Genomic DNA, 19,364 nt, shown 5'->3' with positions numbered 1-19,364 from the left:
AGTTGAAAAGCTTTATAATAGATTTGATTTTGTATCTTAGTATTCTATCTAAGTATTCTGTGCCTTATATTCAAACATTTCAATATGAATTAACCACATGAGTAGATTTGGCCAAATGTACAAGGTCATACTTGGTTTTCTGTTATTTTAGGTATACTAAAAGTATATTCTCCAAATTGGAAAAAAATGTGATTTAGTATAGAAACAAACTATGTAAAGGGAAACCATTTCATTGCAAAGTAATTAAATCATATTTTAATGTGAAAACATTTCCTTAAGGAAAACTTGCTCAGGTCTTATACATACTGTATAATTGAAACCTGTAACTAAAAATAATACTAAAGAGGTCAAGGGCAAAAATTTCTTTTTTTTTTGTTTATATTTAGTTTTTCAAAGTATAAATTATAATATATTTCATATCCAAGTTTAAAGTAAAAATAAAAATAAATCCATAAAGCTTTGAGCCTGGCATGGTGTTAATCACCCCACCAGCTTTGAAGGTGGTGGCATAGATGTCATGAGTTCATGACCAGCTTTCAGCATTTTGTAAATAGGCTGCTTGTGAAGATGATACCAGTTCCCTGGGCCTCTTGGAAAAGAAAGTGGCTGTAAAAGACTAGGGGGAATTTCTATCTGTGGAGGGATTTAGGGGGTTGGGGAACTTGTGACTGAGGAGCCACAGCTACATTATTCCCTAATAAGCACCAGGTCCATCTACTAAGTAACGAAGTACCCACTCATTGGCTTTGCTTCTAGACATTTCCCTTTAATGGCTGTCTGGGACCAGGTACTGATTTCATTGATAGTTAACCAAAAAGTATCAGCTAGTTTTCAATACAGGTTTCATAAATTAAATAAGCATCATTAACAAAAAAAGATAGCAGTAACTTCAGTCTTGCCACTTCTGCGGATTAGTCTCATCTGACCTCATAAGTTTCAGGGATTTTCTCTATGGTCAGTGTATTATTTACTGTAGTTTCAGATGACTGGTGACTTCACTTGAAGCATATTATGGTACTGTAACCACTTTTAGTCATATGGTATCGTAGAAAAAGTGCCTACCTTTTGAGAGAGTAGAGCGGGGTTAGTGGGGGGTGGATGAGTGGGGAAAGCGTAGCTAAAAGTTATGAAGTTTCCATTGTCAAAGACAATTATTTCTGGAGATCTGATACCCAGAATGATAATGGTGACTGTAGTTAATACTAGGTTAGATAGTTAAAATTTGTTGAGCATACATTATAAAGAATCTTTTTCAGTGTTAGGGATCAAACCCAGAGCGTTGTACGTGTAGGCAAGTGTCTACAACTGAGTTGAGAGTTAATCATAAGTACTCAGTATCTGAAAAAAAAAGGAGGAAAGGGTGATGATATGAGGCAATAGGTATGCTAACCGGCTGATTGTGGTAAACATTGCACAGTCACACGTATACCAAGATGTTACACTGTATACTTTCCATATAAATAACTTTTCAAAAATACCTCAATAAAGCTAGGAATAAAAAGCCTTCCTTTAACTAGGTGTATAGTTCAGTAAACCTGCCCGAGTCTCTGATTTCTCTTTATACAATGGGAATATTTCTTCCTTGTAAAGTTATTGTAGGTCAGTGAAATAATATAAAGGACAGTGTGGGTGCTGGCATGTCACCAGCAACACATTTGTGTGATTGGCATGCAGTCTTGAATCCTGGTCAGCCTTGAGGCAGTCTCAGTTCAAGGAGTTAACCTGATGGGAAAATTGTGGATGAGACAGAATTTCAGCTCTAAAGAGAGACTGAGTCCAACTTCCATTCATGTAAAAATGTAGTTTAGCCATAATCCTGCTCAACAGTTTTGTCATATAGACAGAGGGCTGCTTGAGAAAAGCCATAGTTAGTTGTCTTTGCATTTTGGAACCTCTTCCAAGAAGTCGTCTTAAATACTTGGCAATTTGGCAAACAGAAAATAGTTTGGCTTTTTAAAATGAGCAGCAGTATGAAATATAGCAACGTTGATGCATAGGATGCTTGCAGTAATTAGAAAATATGGTTCAGTCTAATCCTCAAAGAGGCGTTTGCTATTGCTGAGATAAACTCATTTCTGTCCTCACCTGACACGTGTCCTTTATTCTGTTGAGCTTTAACAGTTACTGTGTAGGTTCTGCCTAGCTATTGAGTAAAGAGGGTTGAAGTTGTTTGCCCTTCTGCAGAGCTTTTGTCTCGGGCAGCGTGGGGATCTTGTACTTGAATACATAGAATTGACTCTTTGAACTTACTTAATAAGAACTATTTATATGATGTGTTTTAAGTTTTTTCCTTTGGCAAAATGTAATTTTTCATGTTCTTTCCTCCAGCTTTATCTAGAGAGAGAGAGATTGTTGGTAGAAAATAAATTTAAAACCTGATTAAATTTTAGGGTAGAAACAATACCAAATTAGTTTTTTGCTCTGAATGCTCCAGATATAACCACTCTGCTCATATCCATATTTTATATAAACAAAAAAGTAAATGTTTAAATCTCTCTATTCTCCGTTGTTTAAAGTAAGGCAGATCTGAAGTTGCTTGCTCCAGGCAGAACCTTGTCCCAGATCCAGAAAAAAAAAAAAAGGATTTCATGAGTTTGTGTTATAAACTAATTTAATTTCAGCTATTTTATATATATATAAATATATATATATAATGTATAGTGTTAAGGATTTGCATGAGAGTTCATCCCAATCCCAGCTTCCTTGCAACACTGTTTAGGAATTTAGACAAACAGTCAAACTTAACTGACTAATACATTTGTAGCCATCCCTCTAGCCAAGTCCCACACATTGTGATATAACACCCTTTTTGGTGTTCCAGTCCAGATATTTTTTAAATTCCATGTTAATGTTTTTGATGCTTTAGGTCCTTATTTTGAGGGCATCAGGTTTTGAGGATAGATTCTTCAGGTGCCTCTAGAATATACATATAATTTACTAGTTGGAGAATTGCTTTTTAGAGTGTAAATTTTCCATATTAAGCCAGTACAATTTTCCCCACTTTTGGTTTACCCACAGTGATCCCTGTTACCAGAATTCTGGTGCATTTTTGTTGGTTGATTGACTCTCCACTAGTGCCTCTTGTTGGCTCCCACTGTGCTGCTGTCCTGTACCCATGGCTAACCTTTCTTTTTAGGACCAGTAACAGCCATTAGTTCTGTCTCTCAACCACACCCCACAGTGTCCTAGAGCTTATGAAAAACTCCTCTTTAGTTTATTCTGTGATTATTTTGAATTTGTTAGCCATGTGTGGGTTTGGCCACTGGAAATGTGGCTAGTCTAAATTGAGATTATATTATTAAAATTAGTCTCAGCTGTTTCCTTTTACCATAACATGACTGACTAAAAATTTTAAACATGTGGCTTAAAAGATATCTATATTGAATATCTCTGTTTTAGGCTTAATAGCGTTAGGCTACAATCAGTGTTGTAAGGAGGAGACAGCTTTCCCTTTAGCCCCTGCACTCAGCCTCCCTGGAGAAGCAGTGCTCAGATTACATTCCTCAGAATTCCAGCTCACCATCTGAATCACTGATGTTAGTGCTACTGACTTCCTAAAGAAGCCAGACCATTGCAGAGGACAGTGACCACATTGAATTCATTGGAGTCATTAGAGTTCTGTGGAAGTACTAAGGTCTCGTTCAGTCAACCTCACATATATCGAGTTAGAACCATAAAAATGTGAGTGTTGCTTGAAGGACTAAGAAAGTAGGGACAGAGACGCCAAAGGGTAAAAGTGCTGCCTCTCCATCTGCTTCCTGCTCCTAAAGGCCTTTGTACTTCTCAGTGGTCCATCAAGAAGTGAAGGTTTACATAAGAGACCAGAGCTGTCACATTCTTTTCTGCCCTTTTCCTTACTTTAAATTATGAGTTTGCCTAAGCTGTGTTGTTAGATGATAAGCTTCTTGAGGACAAGGGCAGTGTGCTGCTTTCTATTGCCTATAAGGTTTAACAACATTGACAATAGAAAAATTAGCTAACCAAAATGGGGAGATTGTTCAGTGGGTACAGGGCTTACTATGCAAGCATGAAGATCTGATTTCAAGCCCCAGCATCCGTGTAAAGGCCCCAGTGCCATGTATGGGATACTCCCCTTCAAGTTGTTGGTCAGGGTTCCCCCCATACAGCCAAACAATTCAAGCTATTACCACTGTTCTTGATCACTCACCAGAACTTGATGGTACAACCCTGATGTGGAAGACAGCACATACTTGGGTCACAGGACATGGAGAAATCAAGGTAGAAGTTGATGCAGAAGCTTCCTCCCTCCTGGCTAGTGTTTATAGTGTTAGAGGGTGCTGTACAGGCTGACAAGAGAAAAACCATCAACAGTCTTATCTAGTGAGCTACCTGTGAGCTATAATAATGACTGGCCTGGCAAGATACGCACATTGGTATACACTAGTGTCATGAATGTTACGGGGTGAGGAAGGGGTAACCAGCCACTTTAAGGCCCACTCCACAAGACACAGCACATGCTCTGATACTGTAAACTAGGTCAAGAACCCATGACTGGGGAGGTCATGAGTCATGGAAGAAAACCTACTACTGTTATTACTGAGTGGAATATCATATCAAATTATTTCTAAGTACTTAACCTTTATACTGATAGAATAGTGCATTTCTTAACCCTCATCAGAAAAGCTTTTTGCAGTGGATGGTGGTTAAAGCAGACTCATAACAGCTCAAAATGCAGAAAATAAATGACTGTGGATTGCTCACTCCTACATGAGATGTATCTATGTCATACTTTCTGTCTCCAAGGCTCAAGGAACGTCACAGAAGAAAAGCCAGAAAGGTTGTTAGAGGCAGAGATTGGGGAAGACTGCTACAAAACAGTGTTTTCTGGACATGACAGGGCTGTTGCACTCATGAATTCTCAGTGGCTGTGGGTTCTTGTACAAGATGTGGACAAGATCAAGCCACTCAGAATTCCAGCATGGATGGGGGAGGGGTTCAAGTCCCACCCTACCTGAGGAGCTACTGGCAATTGATGATTGTTGGTGGTGTGTGTATGTGGGGGGGGGGGGGGATTAGAATTCTTCAGGCTCCTGTAGATGGCCTGCAGGCAACACTAAGTGGACTCTGTGTTTTTAAAAAAGAGAACATGTGGTTGGGAGAGTATGGGGGAGTGGGGTGGATGTGACCAAAATACATTATATGATTCTATTGGATACCCGGGGATAAATTTAAAATACATTTATAACAGAAAATAAGCTGTGCGAAACATTGCATACCTGTAATGCCAGTGCTGAAGAGGTGGAGATAGGATGATCACTGGGGCTTGCTGGCCAACCAGCCCAGCCAAGTTCAATGAGAGACCCTGTCTCAAAAAATAAAGGGAAGAAGGATTGAAGAAGATACCCAGTGTTAGCCTCTAGGCTGTGCAGCACACACAGGCACACATAAAGTAGAAAGCTAACCATTGCCACTGAACTCTTTCTGGTTCTGGTACACTTTTACATTTTATTATTTGCATCACCTGGCATTATGGCTGCTCCTTTGAATTATAAAGTGCCCTTTTCTCAAGTTCTCAAGCTGCCATCTGTTGGAAAGCTATTGTAATAAAAATGTAGATTAATAGTGACTGACATAAACGGTGCCTTTCTCCAGAGTTGATCAGTGCACCCCATGCACTGTAGTCCTGAGGAACCCCTGGGATACTCCACCCAGTTCGCCAGTGAGATTGGAGAATTAAGGTTTGAACAGATTTCAGACTGTGAGAGATCATTGTGTATTGGGAAACCAGATACTGTACTAAAGACTGAAACCTCAACAATAATCCTAAGAAGTAGGAATTGTTATGATCCTAGTTTTGAGATGAGCAAGTGGCAGGGGCATAGAGAGGTTAAATAATGGATTCTGACCTGAACAGTCTCCAGAGCCTGGGTTACTGACCCCAGCAGTGCTCCAGCACATCTGTGAGCAGCCTCTGAGACTTGGTGTTGGACTCCTAGTCCACTGTAAGTCCTCAGCCCCTGAGTTCCTTGGATGGGCCTACAGGTGTAGGGTTTTGTTTTGCTTTTTTGTTTAGCATTGGGAAAAGTAAAAGAATTAGTGCTTTCTTTGGGTCAGGTTTGTTGGTGCCATCTCTCTCTCTCTCTCTCTCTCTATCTCTCTCTCTCTATCTCTATCTCTATCTCTCTCTCCCTCCCCCTCCCCCTCTCCCTCTCTTCCCCTCCCTCCTCCCCCTTCTCTCTCTCTCTCTCTCTCTCTCTCTCCCTCTCTCCCTCCCTCTCTCCCTCCCCCTCCCCCTCCCCCTCTCCCTCTCTCCCCCTCTCTCCCCCTCCCTCCTCCCCCTTCTCTCTCTCTCTCTCTCTCTCTCTCTCTCTCTCCCTCTCTCCTTCTCCCTCTCCCTCTCCCTCTACCCCCCTCCCTCCCCCTCCCTCTCCCCCTCCCTCTCCCTCCCCCCCCCCCTCACACACACATCACTTTGGCCCTTCTTCTCTCCTGTGGCTTTACTTCTTCCCTGCAGAGTAACCAACCCATACTACTACCAGTCGTGTGGTGGGTCTGGTTTTGTGTTCGTCTTCTTGTTCCTTCCTCCCCACTCCCTCCTCTTTCCTCTCTCCTTCCTTCTCTCCTTCCCTTCTCCCTTTTCCTTTCCTCTTCCTACATTCATTAAAGCCCTAGGATCAGCTTCAAGATGCCTCCTCCTCCTCCTTCCAGTGTCTGTCTCTGTCCTCTAACCCACCTCTTTTTGAACCCTTAATTTCTGTTCTTCCCCTCAACGTCTCTCATTTTCTCTCCCAGTTATTTCACTGATTTAGAAGGAAAGTGCCTCAGGGCAGGGATTGCCCTGTGCTGTGATCTGAAGTGCTCCATAAATGAGCATCTGGAGAGTTTTGTACATACTAATTATTATTATTGAAATACAGAAAAATGCTTTCTAAAGCCAGAGGAAGCATCCTAGGATATTAGTCTAATTGCCTGAGCATGTTTTTAAAAGGAAGGAGAAAGCTTCTCTTCCTGCCTGAGAGCCATGGGCCTCAGCACAGCAGCCCAGATCCCCAACTCTCTCTCTTAAGGTCTTATTTCAGTACTTTTAGACAACAAAATGAAGTCTGATGGTCAGGTGGATCCCTTAGGCTGTTGATGTTGGTCATAGATAGCCTGAAGCACCTGTTTTGGATTGGCTTTGGTCAGCATTCTATTGTCTCCTTGGTATGTTTGTGATAAAAGGCAATGGGATTCTTTTGAAGGATGCAGAAGCTCAAAGTAGACTTATTTATATTATGCTCCTATTTATTGCCAGAGTGAACTAACATTTTTATTAGCATTTCATGCTACAGATGGAGCTTTTAAGATGTGTTGAATTTTAATGCAGACATGTATGTCAGAAAAACTCATTTATAGGACTATTGATCTTTTCCAGTGCTTGCTTTGAGAATCTGCATGGAAGAGTAGTCAGGAAGAGCGACTAGTGAGACATTTTCTGTCTGAATAATTTTAACATTGTTACATCAGCTGGGCGTGTTACCACACTGTAATCCAGCTGTGCAAGTGCTGGTGTATTCAGGACCGAACATGTACTAGCTAGTTACCTTTACTTTCTGTGGTAGACCTCTCATCCCAACACACAATCTTTAAGGCACATAGCTCTTTCACTATGGAGACAAGACTGCTTTCAGGTTACATAGAGGCCCTGTGTTGTTCCGAAAGCAGCTGGACACTTCATGCTCTTAAAGAGAAGGCTCATGGTTATGCTACCAATGTACTAGAGTTGTATATTGTAATCAGAGTTGAAGGATCTCTCTGCTTACCGTATTCAGTTCTGGCTGTTCTTGAGCGTACTCTGGAGGCTGCTGAAAGAGCACCAGTAGACTTAAGACCCACAGGAGAGAAAGTGACCTATGCATGTCCATATACGCCTAGGTATATCCCAGCTGAAATGCTGTCTGATACAGTGAACAGTTAAATGAGATCGTAAGCAATAGGAAAAACAAGGTGAGACCACCTGATGCTGCCAGTGACTCTGAAGTGTCTGCCTTATAACAAAAGTAAGTATAGCAGGAAACCTCCAGTGTTTCCTGCATGTTACTCACCCAAAAGTAGTGACGTTCTAGTTACATGGTCAATGCCCCTCCCACCCAAGCCAGGGCATGCCAGTTTATGGGTGGGAAAAGGTTCTCAGTTGAAGTTTTCATTATACCGAGTAGACAAAATGGAGCCGCTAAGCTCTTGTAATTAAGTGCTTGTTAAATCACTCTTCCATGATGGTAGTTTTAATTTTCAAACATTGGTACTTTAAAATTTTTAGATAAAGAGATAGAACAGTGGTTGGCTATGCTTTCCTTCTAATTATTGGGGGCAGATTGTGTGGAAGGTGTGCAGATGCCATCACCCAGAAATGCCCATGTGGGAGCCTCACCCAATACTTTCAAGAAATTTGTTACTTTTTATATTCAGCCAGGGTGTGTGTGTGTGTGTGTGTGTGTGTGTGTGTGTGTATGTATGAATGTATGTGTGTACACCCATCCATTCATCCATCTGTCTATGAACATATGCATAGGACCTCTTGACACTAATTTGTATTCCTGGCCTTTATAAATAGGAAATTTAGTAGATCCTAATTACCATTTAGTAGATCCTAAATTTAATAGATCCTAATTACCATTTTCACAAATATCCTTTTATGAGAAGCCAAACAAGCAAAACAAATCTATTTTAATATGTTTGAATGTGAGTTTATATGTTAATATTACATTGTGTGCATGTAGATACAACATATGTGAATTGCACAATGATACCCACATTAGTGCCATAGGTGTCAGTATGAAACTGGGATGGTTGCTGTGAGATGCTGAGCAGTATTTGGTGCATTGTAACTGTTCAGTGTGTGTATATGTATTTTTATACCACCACTACTATGGGAACTCACTAGAAAAAGAGAACTGTGGTACAAAAATTGGAGAAGAAAAGCATGACTTAAGAGGTACATGTTGGGAAATTCATTTTACATATCTTTTGCCTAAGACTTATATTGCTATGGTATACAGTTTGTATTGTATAGGGCTGGAGATGTAGCACATAGTTGGCAGAGTGCTAGCCTAGCATGCACAAAGCCCTAGGTTTAGTTACAGCTCTCTATAAACTAGATGTGGTGGTGGATGCCTGTAATATCAGCACTTGGGAAGTAGAGGCAAGAGGATTAGAATTTTAGAGTCATCCCCAGCTAGGTAATGAGTTTGAGACAGCCTGGGATACCTGAGACTCTGCCTCAAAAGTGTTATATAATATAAACGCATATTAATAATGTGGTCTCTTGTTTCAGGAACTTTATATTGCCGTTGGAATATCTGGAGCCATCCAACATTTAGCTGGGATGAAGGACAGCAAGGTAATTATGTGCAGTAATTGAGAGCTAAGAGGAAAAGCTTTCACATTTCTATATACATGCAGCTAGAGTGTGTACTTGAACACTTGACATTAACATAGCTCTGGGAACTGAGAGTTTGAAGCTGCTATGCCCTATGCCCTGCCTGAGGTGTACTGATAGTGGGGAGGGGCAGCTTATCCCAAGGCACAGATGAACCTTAAGCCGAGCTTACTGTGTGCTGGGCCCTGTCTGCCTGTGCTTCAGATTCTCTGTCTCCCAAAGTAGGTGTTAGACAATCACCAGTGTTCATTTCAGCCCTGACAACCTGGGTGGAAGATGTGAGGGTTTGGTCCCTGATTCTCTTGTCACCTTCTCTTGGTGACCTATTAGAACACCCTCTTCTGGGTTGTTAGCAATGTGTGACTGACACGCGCTGGGTTAGAGTATCGGGCAGTCTTAATACCTTGGAAATTGATGAAGGTGCACTGTGTAGTCAAAATACTCGATTTTAACTTACTGCTTGGACCACATTTGCAAGGCCTCTGTAATAACTCTGAACATATATTTCAGAGTATGACATATTAACTCATGCATAATAATGTACAGTTTGAATTATGAACTTATCTTTCATGAAGGCAGAGATGCATCTGAAACCCTGCATTTATCCATTCAGATGGAAGCTGGATATAAAAGATAATAAAACTTTTAACAGGCTTAAGTTCTAACTTGAAGAAATACATGCACTATGTCTTTGTAGCTTCTAAATGAATTGGTCAGACCCAGTCAGATTTCACAGTTGGATGGCAGGTTCCTTTACAAAGCTCTGAAAACAGCAGTGCCAGTGGGGAAAGTGTGACTTATGCATTAACACGCGCACGCGCGCGCACACACACACAAACTGTTCCAGTACCAGAAGCTTAAAATACATTTTTAGCTAGACCAATTCAGATGTACTTAAAATACTGCTTCTCTAAAATAAAAGATTATGTGTGCCAAGAAGATCCTGGTGAAAATTCCTCTCACCTGGCAACAGGACTAGTTGCTGAGGGAAACAAACAGACTTGATAGTGTATGTCTAAGCAAGCCAGGAACAGCTGGAATATGGAGACCACAGTTGGGGAATAATCTATGAGAATAAACTTCAATGGTGACATCTCTTCACCCAGTCAGCAGATACATAATTAAGTGACTAAATGATAAAAAGTAACCCAGCAGATGTGGTGATGCACACCTTCAGTCACACCACCATGGAGGCTAAGGCAGGAAAAACATCAGTTCAAGGCTAGCCTGGTTTATAGACCTTGGATCCAAAAAGTAGCAGAAAGCATTGATTTCTACTGGTAATTTTTATTAAATTCTAAAATGAGGTTAAAATGGCTTAAATCTGATAGTCACATTGACTATGAACTGCGGTTTTTAAAATTAGCATGATAGTGTAGTTGAATATGAGATTTGATTATTGTAGCAAATTAATCAGTATACATAGTGATAGGGTTGAATACAATGTGTGCATTTAAAACAGGAGGAAAAGCTTGAATTTACAAGGAGCTCTTGAGAGCAAGCAAGACTTTTATCATAGCAGTTTTGTAGTTGATAATTTAAGAATATTATTTTAGTAATCCAAAAAAGTATAGCCATTCACTCTCTTTTTAATATCATTGTGGTTCCTAGCCCATACTTATGTGCTCACTCTTTTAAAATAACTTTTATGTAGTGGGATGAGAAAGCTTTCAGATGATTAAACTGTCAAATGTTTGACTAGGTGGCCTCCAGGAGAATCGTTAACCATCATCAATTAAATAAATCTCTGCTTCTAGCTTGTGAAGCAGGGTACACTTTCCCAGAAGAGAAGCATCAGTGAACACTGGGGCCTGTGAGGCATGTTTGTCCTCACAAGTCTGAATTTGAAACTCACATGTGAAACTCATGTATTGTCTCTGAGCTGGCCAACATCAAGGCCACACTGAGCTTTAATCTGTTCTTCTGACATGTTCTACTGTCCCTTTCAGGAGCCCTGCTAGGGGAATTAGACATGTTCTGAAGCCTTCATTCTAGGCCAGACTACATCAAAATAATGCCAGTGGATTTCTCAAGATACAATGACGGGTAGTTAGAAATTTAACTTCACCTCTAGAAACCTGAATTATGATAATCCACCATCCATTAAAATAATACTGCATCTGAGTCACAGCTCTGACTTGACTTAATTGTAATGGTATTCGACACCTATGGGAAATACCAAGTCATTCCTCCTGCTTTGTAACTGCCACAGCCTTTCGTATTTAAGAATGCATCTGTAGGAGGTAAGGCTGATCTTTGGTAGTTTGTACAAGAGCCCCAGGAACTTGTTCTATTACATTTATTTGCTGCATACATAAGAACATTTAATTTTTTTAAGTTTCCTTTAATAGCAGGTTGGCAAGACAGCTTTTATATACTCACAACAGATCCAGGATGAGTAACAAATGGAATAGAATATATAGGAAATAAAAGTTTACAAGCATTATGATTTTGGGGTATAGATTTGTTACTATTTTATCTAAAAATCAAACTTTTTTTCTTGTTAAGAAAGAATTTTAAGAGGTTAATAATTTTAAACTCTTTACTCTGAGATGGGCTCAGTAGTGATATTTTAATAGTGGTAGATATTTTACTACAATACTACCCAAAACCTTCTTATATGTATAGTGTTGGCATTAAAGCTCCAAATTAGTCTTGAGATAATATAAAGACTGTTAGTGTATTGTAAGAGAGAAGTTAAAAACAGAACTACCGGTCACTGTGCTGTTTTCACTTCACAGACAATTGTGGCTATTAACAAAGACCCAGAAGCTCCGATTTTCCAGGTGGCAGATTATGGGATAGTCGCAGATTTGTTTAAGGTAAGCTAGCCTTAAAAGGGATTGCTGTCACCAACATTGCCATCCAGTGGGTTTTGTCAAGGATGAAATGTGTGTTGTGCATCTGTATACATGCTGTTAATAGATTACATAATTTTATCCTACTTAAAATGCAGTCTCCTTAACAGCTTTGTGAAGTTACTATGCAACACAGCTTTCTTCTTTCAAAGAAATCCAAATTGTAAAATATCCACGCCTCCTGGTGTATCACATAACTGAATCAGCATAGTGTAAAGTAACACCATAGGTAGAACCTAGGACCACATTTGGTAGATATACTAAAGAAATGAGCATCAAGCTCTTCATTCAGGGGTTGCTGAGGATATGAGGCCTTTTCAGGGAAGAGTTGGCACTCAAGTCCAGTTTAACTGGCTCAACAAGAATATTCTGTTTACTGAATTTGAAAGTTAAGGTCTTTCTCATGTGACAGGTTGAAGGAAAATGTGTTTTTCCCCCATTTTAAACACTCTTCATTTGTGAGCATTCTTACTCTACTACTTCTGTGTGTTTGCCTTCTCCCTGAGAAAGACTGCTTTAACCATAGAAACTTACTTAGCAAATTGTAGTTGATAATCACTTGAAATGTACTTAGCTACATTTACAGGTACACAGCTCATGCTTGGCTCAGCCTCCTCTCGTCACCCTGGTCTGCCTGTGCAGAATCATACATGCAGAAGTTGACACTCTGAGAGTAGCATTCAGCCCTTGGAGAAATGGGTTTGCCAGAATAGGATCCCCAACATGGAACTATACTGAGGAAGTATGTGCCACACTGGGGAGGCTGCAGCCTGAGAATAGAGGCAAGACAGTTCACAGCAAATGGACTGATGCCAGACAGTGAGAAATAGACCCGAGACCCTTCAGCTGCTCCGTGGCACTCACTACTGGCTCAGACTGTGTGGAAAAACTAGGAGACTGTTCTCTCATTCAGCATAGGTCATCCTTCATTCAAGGGACCCTGTAAAGGGCCTAGACCTTGTCTTGGGAAAAATATAACCCAATTCAATGATGCTGAGGTTCTGCATCAGGAACCTGGAGTTCATATAGGTCACCTGCTCCTGTTTGACCTAGGTGTGTAACTGTTAGGAGAGTTGTTTAGCCACTGAGATGTCTTGGTGAGAGAAGGAACTGGTATGAAAAGAAGGGGTGTGTATGTGTCTCTGTGTGTGTTTGTGTGTGTGTGTGTGTGTGTGTGTGTGTTTTGCTATGGATTAAAGTCAGAGTCTTACAAATGCTAGGCAAGTGTTCTTACCATTGAGTTATACTCCTAGCCCTGCAAAAGAGAAATTTTATTATCTCTATACAGCTTCACCCTTTAAAAATTTTGAATTAGGACACAAACAGAAATACTATGATATATTAAGAGCTTTAATTCAAATTCTGTCTTGTCTTCATACTAGTTATACTATCTCAGCCAGATTAATCTTGCTGAATGTTACCTTCATCATAAGTATAGTAAATATTACACTGCCTACCCTTAAGATTGTGATTACACTGTATCTGCTGCAGTCTGTGGTAAATATTAGCCTGCCTGTTTGTATTTTCTCCTGTTCAGATACATAGTAGGTGTTCAAAGTAATTGGTAAATATTATAAAAGGTATTAGAATGACAGGACATTGAACATCACCTGGCTTTTTTTTTAATATAAAGGCTTTATTAATATAAAATAATTTTACTGTAAAGTTTGCTATTTTTAAATGGAGAGATGACATAGCACATTCTGTTCATGTGGAGGACCTAAGTTTGATTCCCAGCTTTCACATCAGCAGCTTACAACCCCTTGTAACTCCAGCTTCAGAGGATCCAACACTTTCTTCTGGCCTCTCTGGGCACCTGCATTCATGTGCACAAACCCTCACACAGACTTACAATTTAAACAATGTTTAGTTTATCTTTAAAATGTATAATTAGAGCCAGTAAGATGGTCAACAGGTAAAGGCACTTGCTGCCGTACCTGACAACCTGATCTCTGGGACCCCCATGGTGGAATGAGAGAATACACTCCTGCCCCGACAAAGTTGTCCTCTGACTTCTGTGCACGGAATCATGCACATGCATGCATCCACATATTTACATACAAATCAACATAGATAAAATATATAATTAATTATTGTTGGGCTAGTCATGCTGCTGTACAACTAACCTAATGTTAATATAGTTCCATCCCACTGCAGAGAAACCTTATACCCATGACCTCTATGCTACATGCTCCCCAAATCTACTTTTAGTCGACAGGCTTGTTCATCCTGGCCTCTCTCTATAGCTGGAATCATTAATATTGTGATCTTTCTGGCTGCTTTCCCTGAGCTTAAGCTTCAGGTTCCAGCCTTGTTGAAGCACGTGTTAGTAGTACTTCATTTTTTCTGTTGACAAACAGCATCCATCACTGAAATATGCCACATTTGTTTGTTCATTCAGTTGTTTCTGCTTTTTTGTTATTGTGAATAATGACACTATGAGCATCCATGTATAGATTTCTCATCCATATATAGATTTCTATATAGATAATGGTGTTTATTTCTTTGAAGTTCTTTTTTCAGCATGGAATTGCTGTAGAAGTGTGTGTCAATCTGCTTTCAGAGCAGCTGTACCAGTTTACATTCCCACTAGAAGGATGTGGGGCTCTGAGTCCTCTGTACACTCACTAGCACGTGTTACTGTGTCCTCCTGATTATACAGGTCCTTGCAGATGTGAAGTGACATCTTTTAGTTGTGATTTGTGTTTTCCTGATGACTATTTTCTTTGTATTCTTATTAGCCACTTACATATTTTCTCTGTAGAAGTGACTCTTGTATTTTAACATTGTTTGGCCTTTTTGTTCTTGAGTTGTAAATTGTTTGTCTGGAAGTTAGCTCCCTATCAGGTATGATTCCCTTTTCCTAATATACCGTAGTAATCATTAGGCTTCAAGTATATGTTAAAACCCCTGCTTTCATTTTTTTTTGCATGCACACAGAACAGAATTGACCTTCTAGACTGCTTTCACAGAGGTCACACCTTTTCACATTCCTGATGGCAGTCTATAAGGCTTTTTCCACAGCCTCATCCACACTTGTTATTTTCTGTTCCTTTAATTAGAGCCATCCTAGGGATGAAGTAGTGCTTTTTTTTTTTTTTTTTTTTTTTTGTGGAGCTGAGGATCGAACCCAGGGCCTTGTGCTTGCTAGGCAAGCACTCTACCACTGAGCTAAATCCCCAACTAGGGATGAAGTAGTATCTCAGTTATAGTTTTAATGTGTATTTCACCAGTAGCTAATGGTGTTAAGAACATTCAAGCACATGAAAAGATGTGTATTGAACATTTCTACCCAAGTCTCTTGCTTCCTTTTTGTTGGTACGAGAGGTAGAAACCAGGGCTTCATGCATTTTAGGCAAATGCTCTACCACTGAGCTATATCTGAAGTCTTGGTTAGGCTGTCTGACTTTTTGTTTTGTTCTTTGCATAATCTCAATATAAAGCCATCATCCTATGTATGGTTTCTAAATACTTCTTCCCATTCAGTAAAGGGTTTTGTTTTGTATTTATTTATTTTTGTTTGTTTGTTTGTTGAAACAAGGTTTCACTTTGTAGCCCTGGCTGGCCTAGAACTTCCAGTCTGTTTAATGCTCCTGACGTTACTTGTGCTTTTGTTACTGTATCTGAGAGGCAATGGACAGCCTAAAGTAATGCAGATTCCCTCTTAGGTTTTCTTCTGACAACTTCATGGTTATAGTCATTGCTTTGTTTGGAGTACATTTTTGTATATGGTGTGCGATAGGCCCACCTTCATTCTTTTTCATGGGCATGCCCGGCCGCCCTGCACCCTCTATTGAAAAGACCATAGTGTTCCCATGGGATGGATTTGTTATACCTCCTGTCTTCCCACCACAGCCATTATACTCTGTTACCTCTTGAACCTCCAGTATTTATCTCTCTGTCTCTCTGTCTCTCCCGCCCTCTCTTCCTCCTCCCACCCCCTCTCTCTTTTAACCAGATTCCTTTTCTTCTCTAGGATGATATTCTGAATTTCCCTAGGCTACACTGGTCTCTTCTTTCTTAAAAACTCCTGGGTTGGGGATTTAGCTCAGTGGTAGAGTGCTTTGCCTAGCAAGTACAAGGCCCTGGGTTCGGTCCTCAGCTCAAAAAAACAAACAAACAAACAAAGCAACCACAAACCACAGAACTCCTTAATTTGGAGCATGTAGTGCTGTTTCTCTCATTCTCCTACATCTGGTATAAGATGACCATGTTTAGAGTGTATTTCTAGTAACAGAATTGATCAACAAACTTAATGTAAAGTTTGTTGATTTTTAGTATATCTATAGAGCTGTGCAGACATCTTTTAATCCCAGTACATTTCCATCACACTGAAGAGAAATCCCATACCCAGAGATGTCTCCACTCTCCCAGCTCTAAGGGGAACATGTTCATCATGGGTTTATGGCAGTAGACTGCCTTCTTTTTAAATTCAAGTCTCCTTGATTTGCATTTCCTGAGTAGATCTGGCTGCTTCTGCAATGTCCAAAGGAAATTAAAAGTAAGAATCTAGGTCTTTCAGAATGCCCCGGCCTTTACATTTAGCATTTCCCCCTAATGGATTATATAGAATCCTTGTAAAGTCTATAGTTGGTTTAATGATGACAAGAGAAAGTCCCCTTGACTCTTCTGTGGGGAGTTTGGTTAGGGGACATTCTGTAGGGTGGGCTTTTATATATTCTAAATGTTTGATCTCTTGGGGAAAGATGTTGTGCTATGGCATATTTTTCATGAAACACGCTGGTCCCATGTGAGGCTCAAGGAGCGTGTCATCCCTGTGACTGGCATGAGCTCATGGTGCCTCCACTGAGGGAAGCCAGGGGAAGTGGTGCCAGCACTTAGAGCTGCCCTGAGCGAATGCCTGCTGGCTCCATGGTAAACACAGGCCTTTTAATAGGCTGGAGACAAAGTGACATTCGGAAGAAACAACATGTCGACAATTTCCTTAATAAATTTTGTAGGAACGCATTATTTCCACCTTGTGAAAATGTAGCTCTCTTAAATAATTGAGAGGCTGCATTCATCAGTGCAGCGGTCAGTGGAGATCTCTGAGCTAGGGCAGCTCACATCCCTTTGAAAGATGGGGTAATTGATATTTTACACAGGCAATCAGCTGGTGCTCAGAGCGTTTGTGTGGCATCCCAGTCTTACTGTCCACTCTCTTCTGCTGTTCAGACATCACATTCTAGTTGTAGCCTGCCCTGACAGGACTAAGGGTCAAAGCTAATTGTGCTTTAGAATGGGCGTTAGCCTAGTCATTTGCACTTGCTGTGGTTTATTCTGTCTGCTGACCAGCCACAGCATTGGCACAAAATCTTGATTTTAATGAAAAGCAATGATACTGAATGTTCAGTTCGTTTGAATGAAGGTGAGAAGCCACAGAATGTTGATGAAGTGTGCAATGCAAGAATGAAAGAGTAGCCAGGCAGTGGTGGTGCACACCTTTAATCCCAGCACTCAGGAGGCAGAAGCAGGTGGATCTCTGTGAGTTCGAGGCCAGCCTGGTCTACAAAGCGAGTTCCAGAACAGCTGGAGCTACACAGAGAAACCCTGTCTCAAGAAACAAACAAAGTGCCACCAAAAAAAAAGAAAGAAAGAAAGAGCAAGTGTTAGAGGAGGTTGAGAGTTGTGAGGTGTGACTTTGGTGTGCAGACTTGAAGGAAAGTGAGGTGCACGGTGAAGGTGGGAAGGATGCTGGGGAACTACGAAGGGAAAGAGGTCTCGCTGCTGTTAGCCCCAGAGAGAAGAGCTGAGTCTCCTCCTCAGTATTTGTAGTAATGTCTAAGATGGTGGTTGTGTCAAAAGGCAGCTGGGCAGAAGTTGGCTCTAGACCCTGACAGCCTGTGCTCCTGGTGAGCTCTCCCCACAGAGGAGAGCCATCTCACTAGGGGTGGAGGAAAGAGCGAGTGAGCAAGGAATGTGTGTGCCTGAACGGCACTTGTTACTGAACAGCTTTGCCATGGTTTTAGCCTCTCTGACCTTCCCAAGAGCTCTGTGGCCTTATCTCAGAGAGGGCTTACATTGTTTAATTACTGTTTTGGCTTTTTTGTTTTTTTACAGGTGGTTCCTGAAATGACAGAAATACTGAAGAAAAAATAAATCAAAATCATATCTTAAGGAAATTGTCAAAAGTATTCAGCTGAAATCATAGAAATTCATAATCTGAGGGAAAAATTATGCTAACAGCAGCTAGAATGCCTTTTGATGAATCAGTTGTTATATTCCTTCTTAATTTTTTGTGGTCCTAAACAATTATTTTTTGACATTTTCTAATTCTGTAATAAAATATATAATAAAGTTTTGTCATCCTTTAAAATTACTATCAGAAACACGCCTAACTTCTTAAATAAAGAAGAAATTGAAGAAAGGGAATACAATGCACTTTTAGCCGGGTGGGGTGGCATTCACTTTAATCGCAGCACCCCAAAGGCAGATGGATCTCTGTGAACTCGAAGCCAGCCTAGTCCACATAGCAAGTTCCAGCCAACCAGGGCTACATAGATGGTCTCAGTCACCACCATCACCATCACCATCACCACCATCACCACCACCACCATCACCACCATCACCACCACCATCACCACCATCACCACCACCACCACCACCATCACCATCACCACCACCATCATCACCATCACCACCACCACCACCACCACCACCATCATCATCACCATCACCATCACCATCACCACCACCACCATCATCACCATCACCATCACCATCACCATCACCACCATCATCATCACCATCACCACCATCACCATCACCATCACCACCATCACCACCACCACCATCATCACCATCACCATCACCACCACCATCACCATCACCATCACCACCACCATCATCACCATCACCATCACCATCACCACCACCACCATCATCACCATCACCATCACCACCACCACCATCACCATCACCATCACCATCACCACCACCATCATCACCATCATCACCACCATCACCATCACCATCACCATCACCACCATCACCATCACCATCACCACCACCATCATCACCATCATCACCATCATCACCATCACCATCACCACCACCACCATCACCATCACCATCACCACCACCATCATCACCACCATCATCACCACCATCACCATCATCACCATCAT

General features: G+C 40.8%; 1 protein-coding gene across 1 annotated transcript in view; it reads left to right on the top strand.

Annotated features, from left to right (window-relative positions):
* Etfa (electron transfer flavoprotein subunit alpha) overlaps positions 1–18,557 on the top strand; it is a 59,138-nt gene extending 40,581 nt beyond the window's left edge. Inside the window, exons 10-12 of the mRNA XM_036193772.1 lie at positions 9,275–9,340; positions 12,121–12,201; positions 18,298–18,557. Of these exons, the coding sequence (XP_036049665.1) occupies positions 9,275–9,340; positions 12,121–12,201; positions 18,298–18,336 (186 nt within the window). The 3' untranslated portion in view covers positions 18,337–18,557. The remainder of the gene's footprint in view (positions 1–9,274; positions 9,341–12,120; positions 12,202–18,297) is intronic.
* Positions 18,558–19,364: the final 807 nt, after the last annotated feature.

The sequence above is a fragment of the Onychomys torridus genome, chromosome 7 (genome assembly GCF_903995425.1).
Source record: "Onychomys torridus chromosome 7, mOncTor1.1, whole genome shotgun sequence".
NCBI lineage: Eukaryota > Metazoa > Chordata > Mammalia > Rodentia > Cricetidae > Onychomys > Onychomys torridus.
Note: the sequence above shows the minus strand (reverse complement) of the source record. Positions and strands in the feature narration are given on the sequence as shown.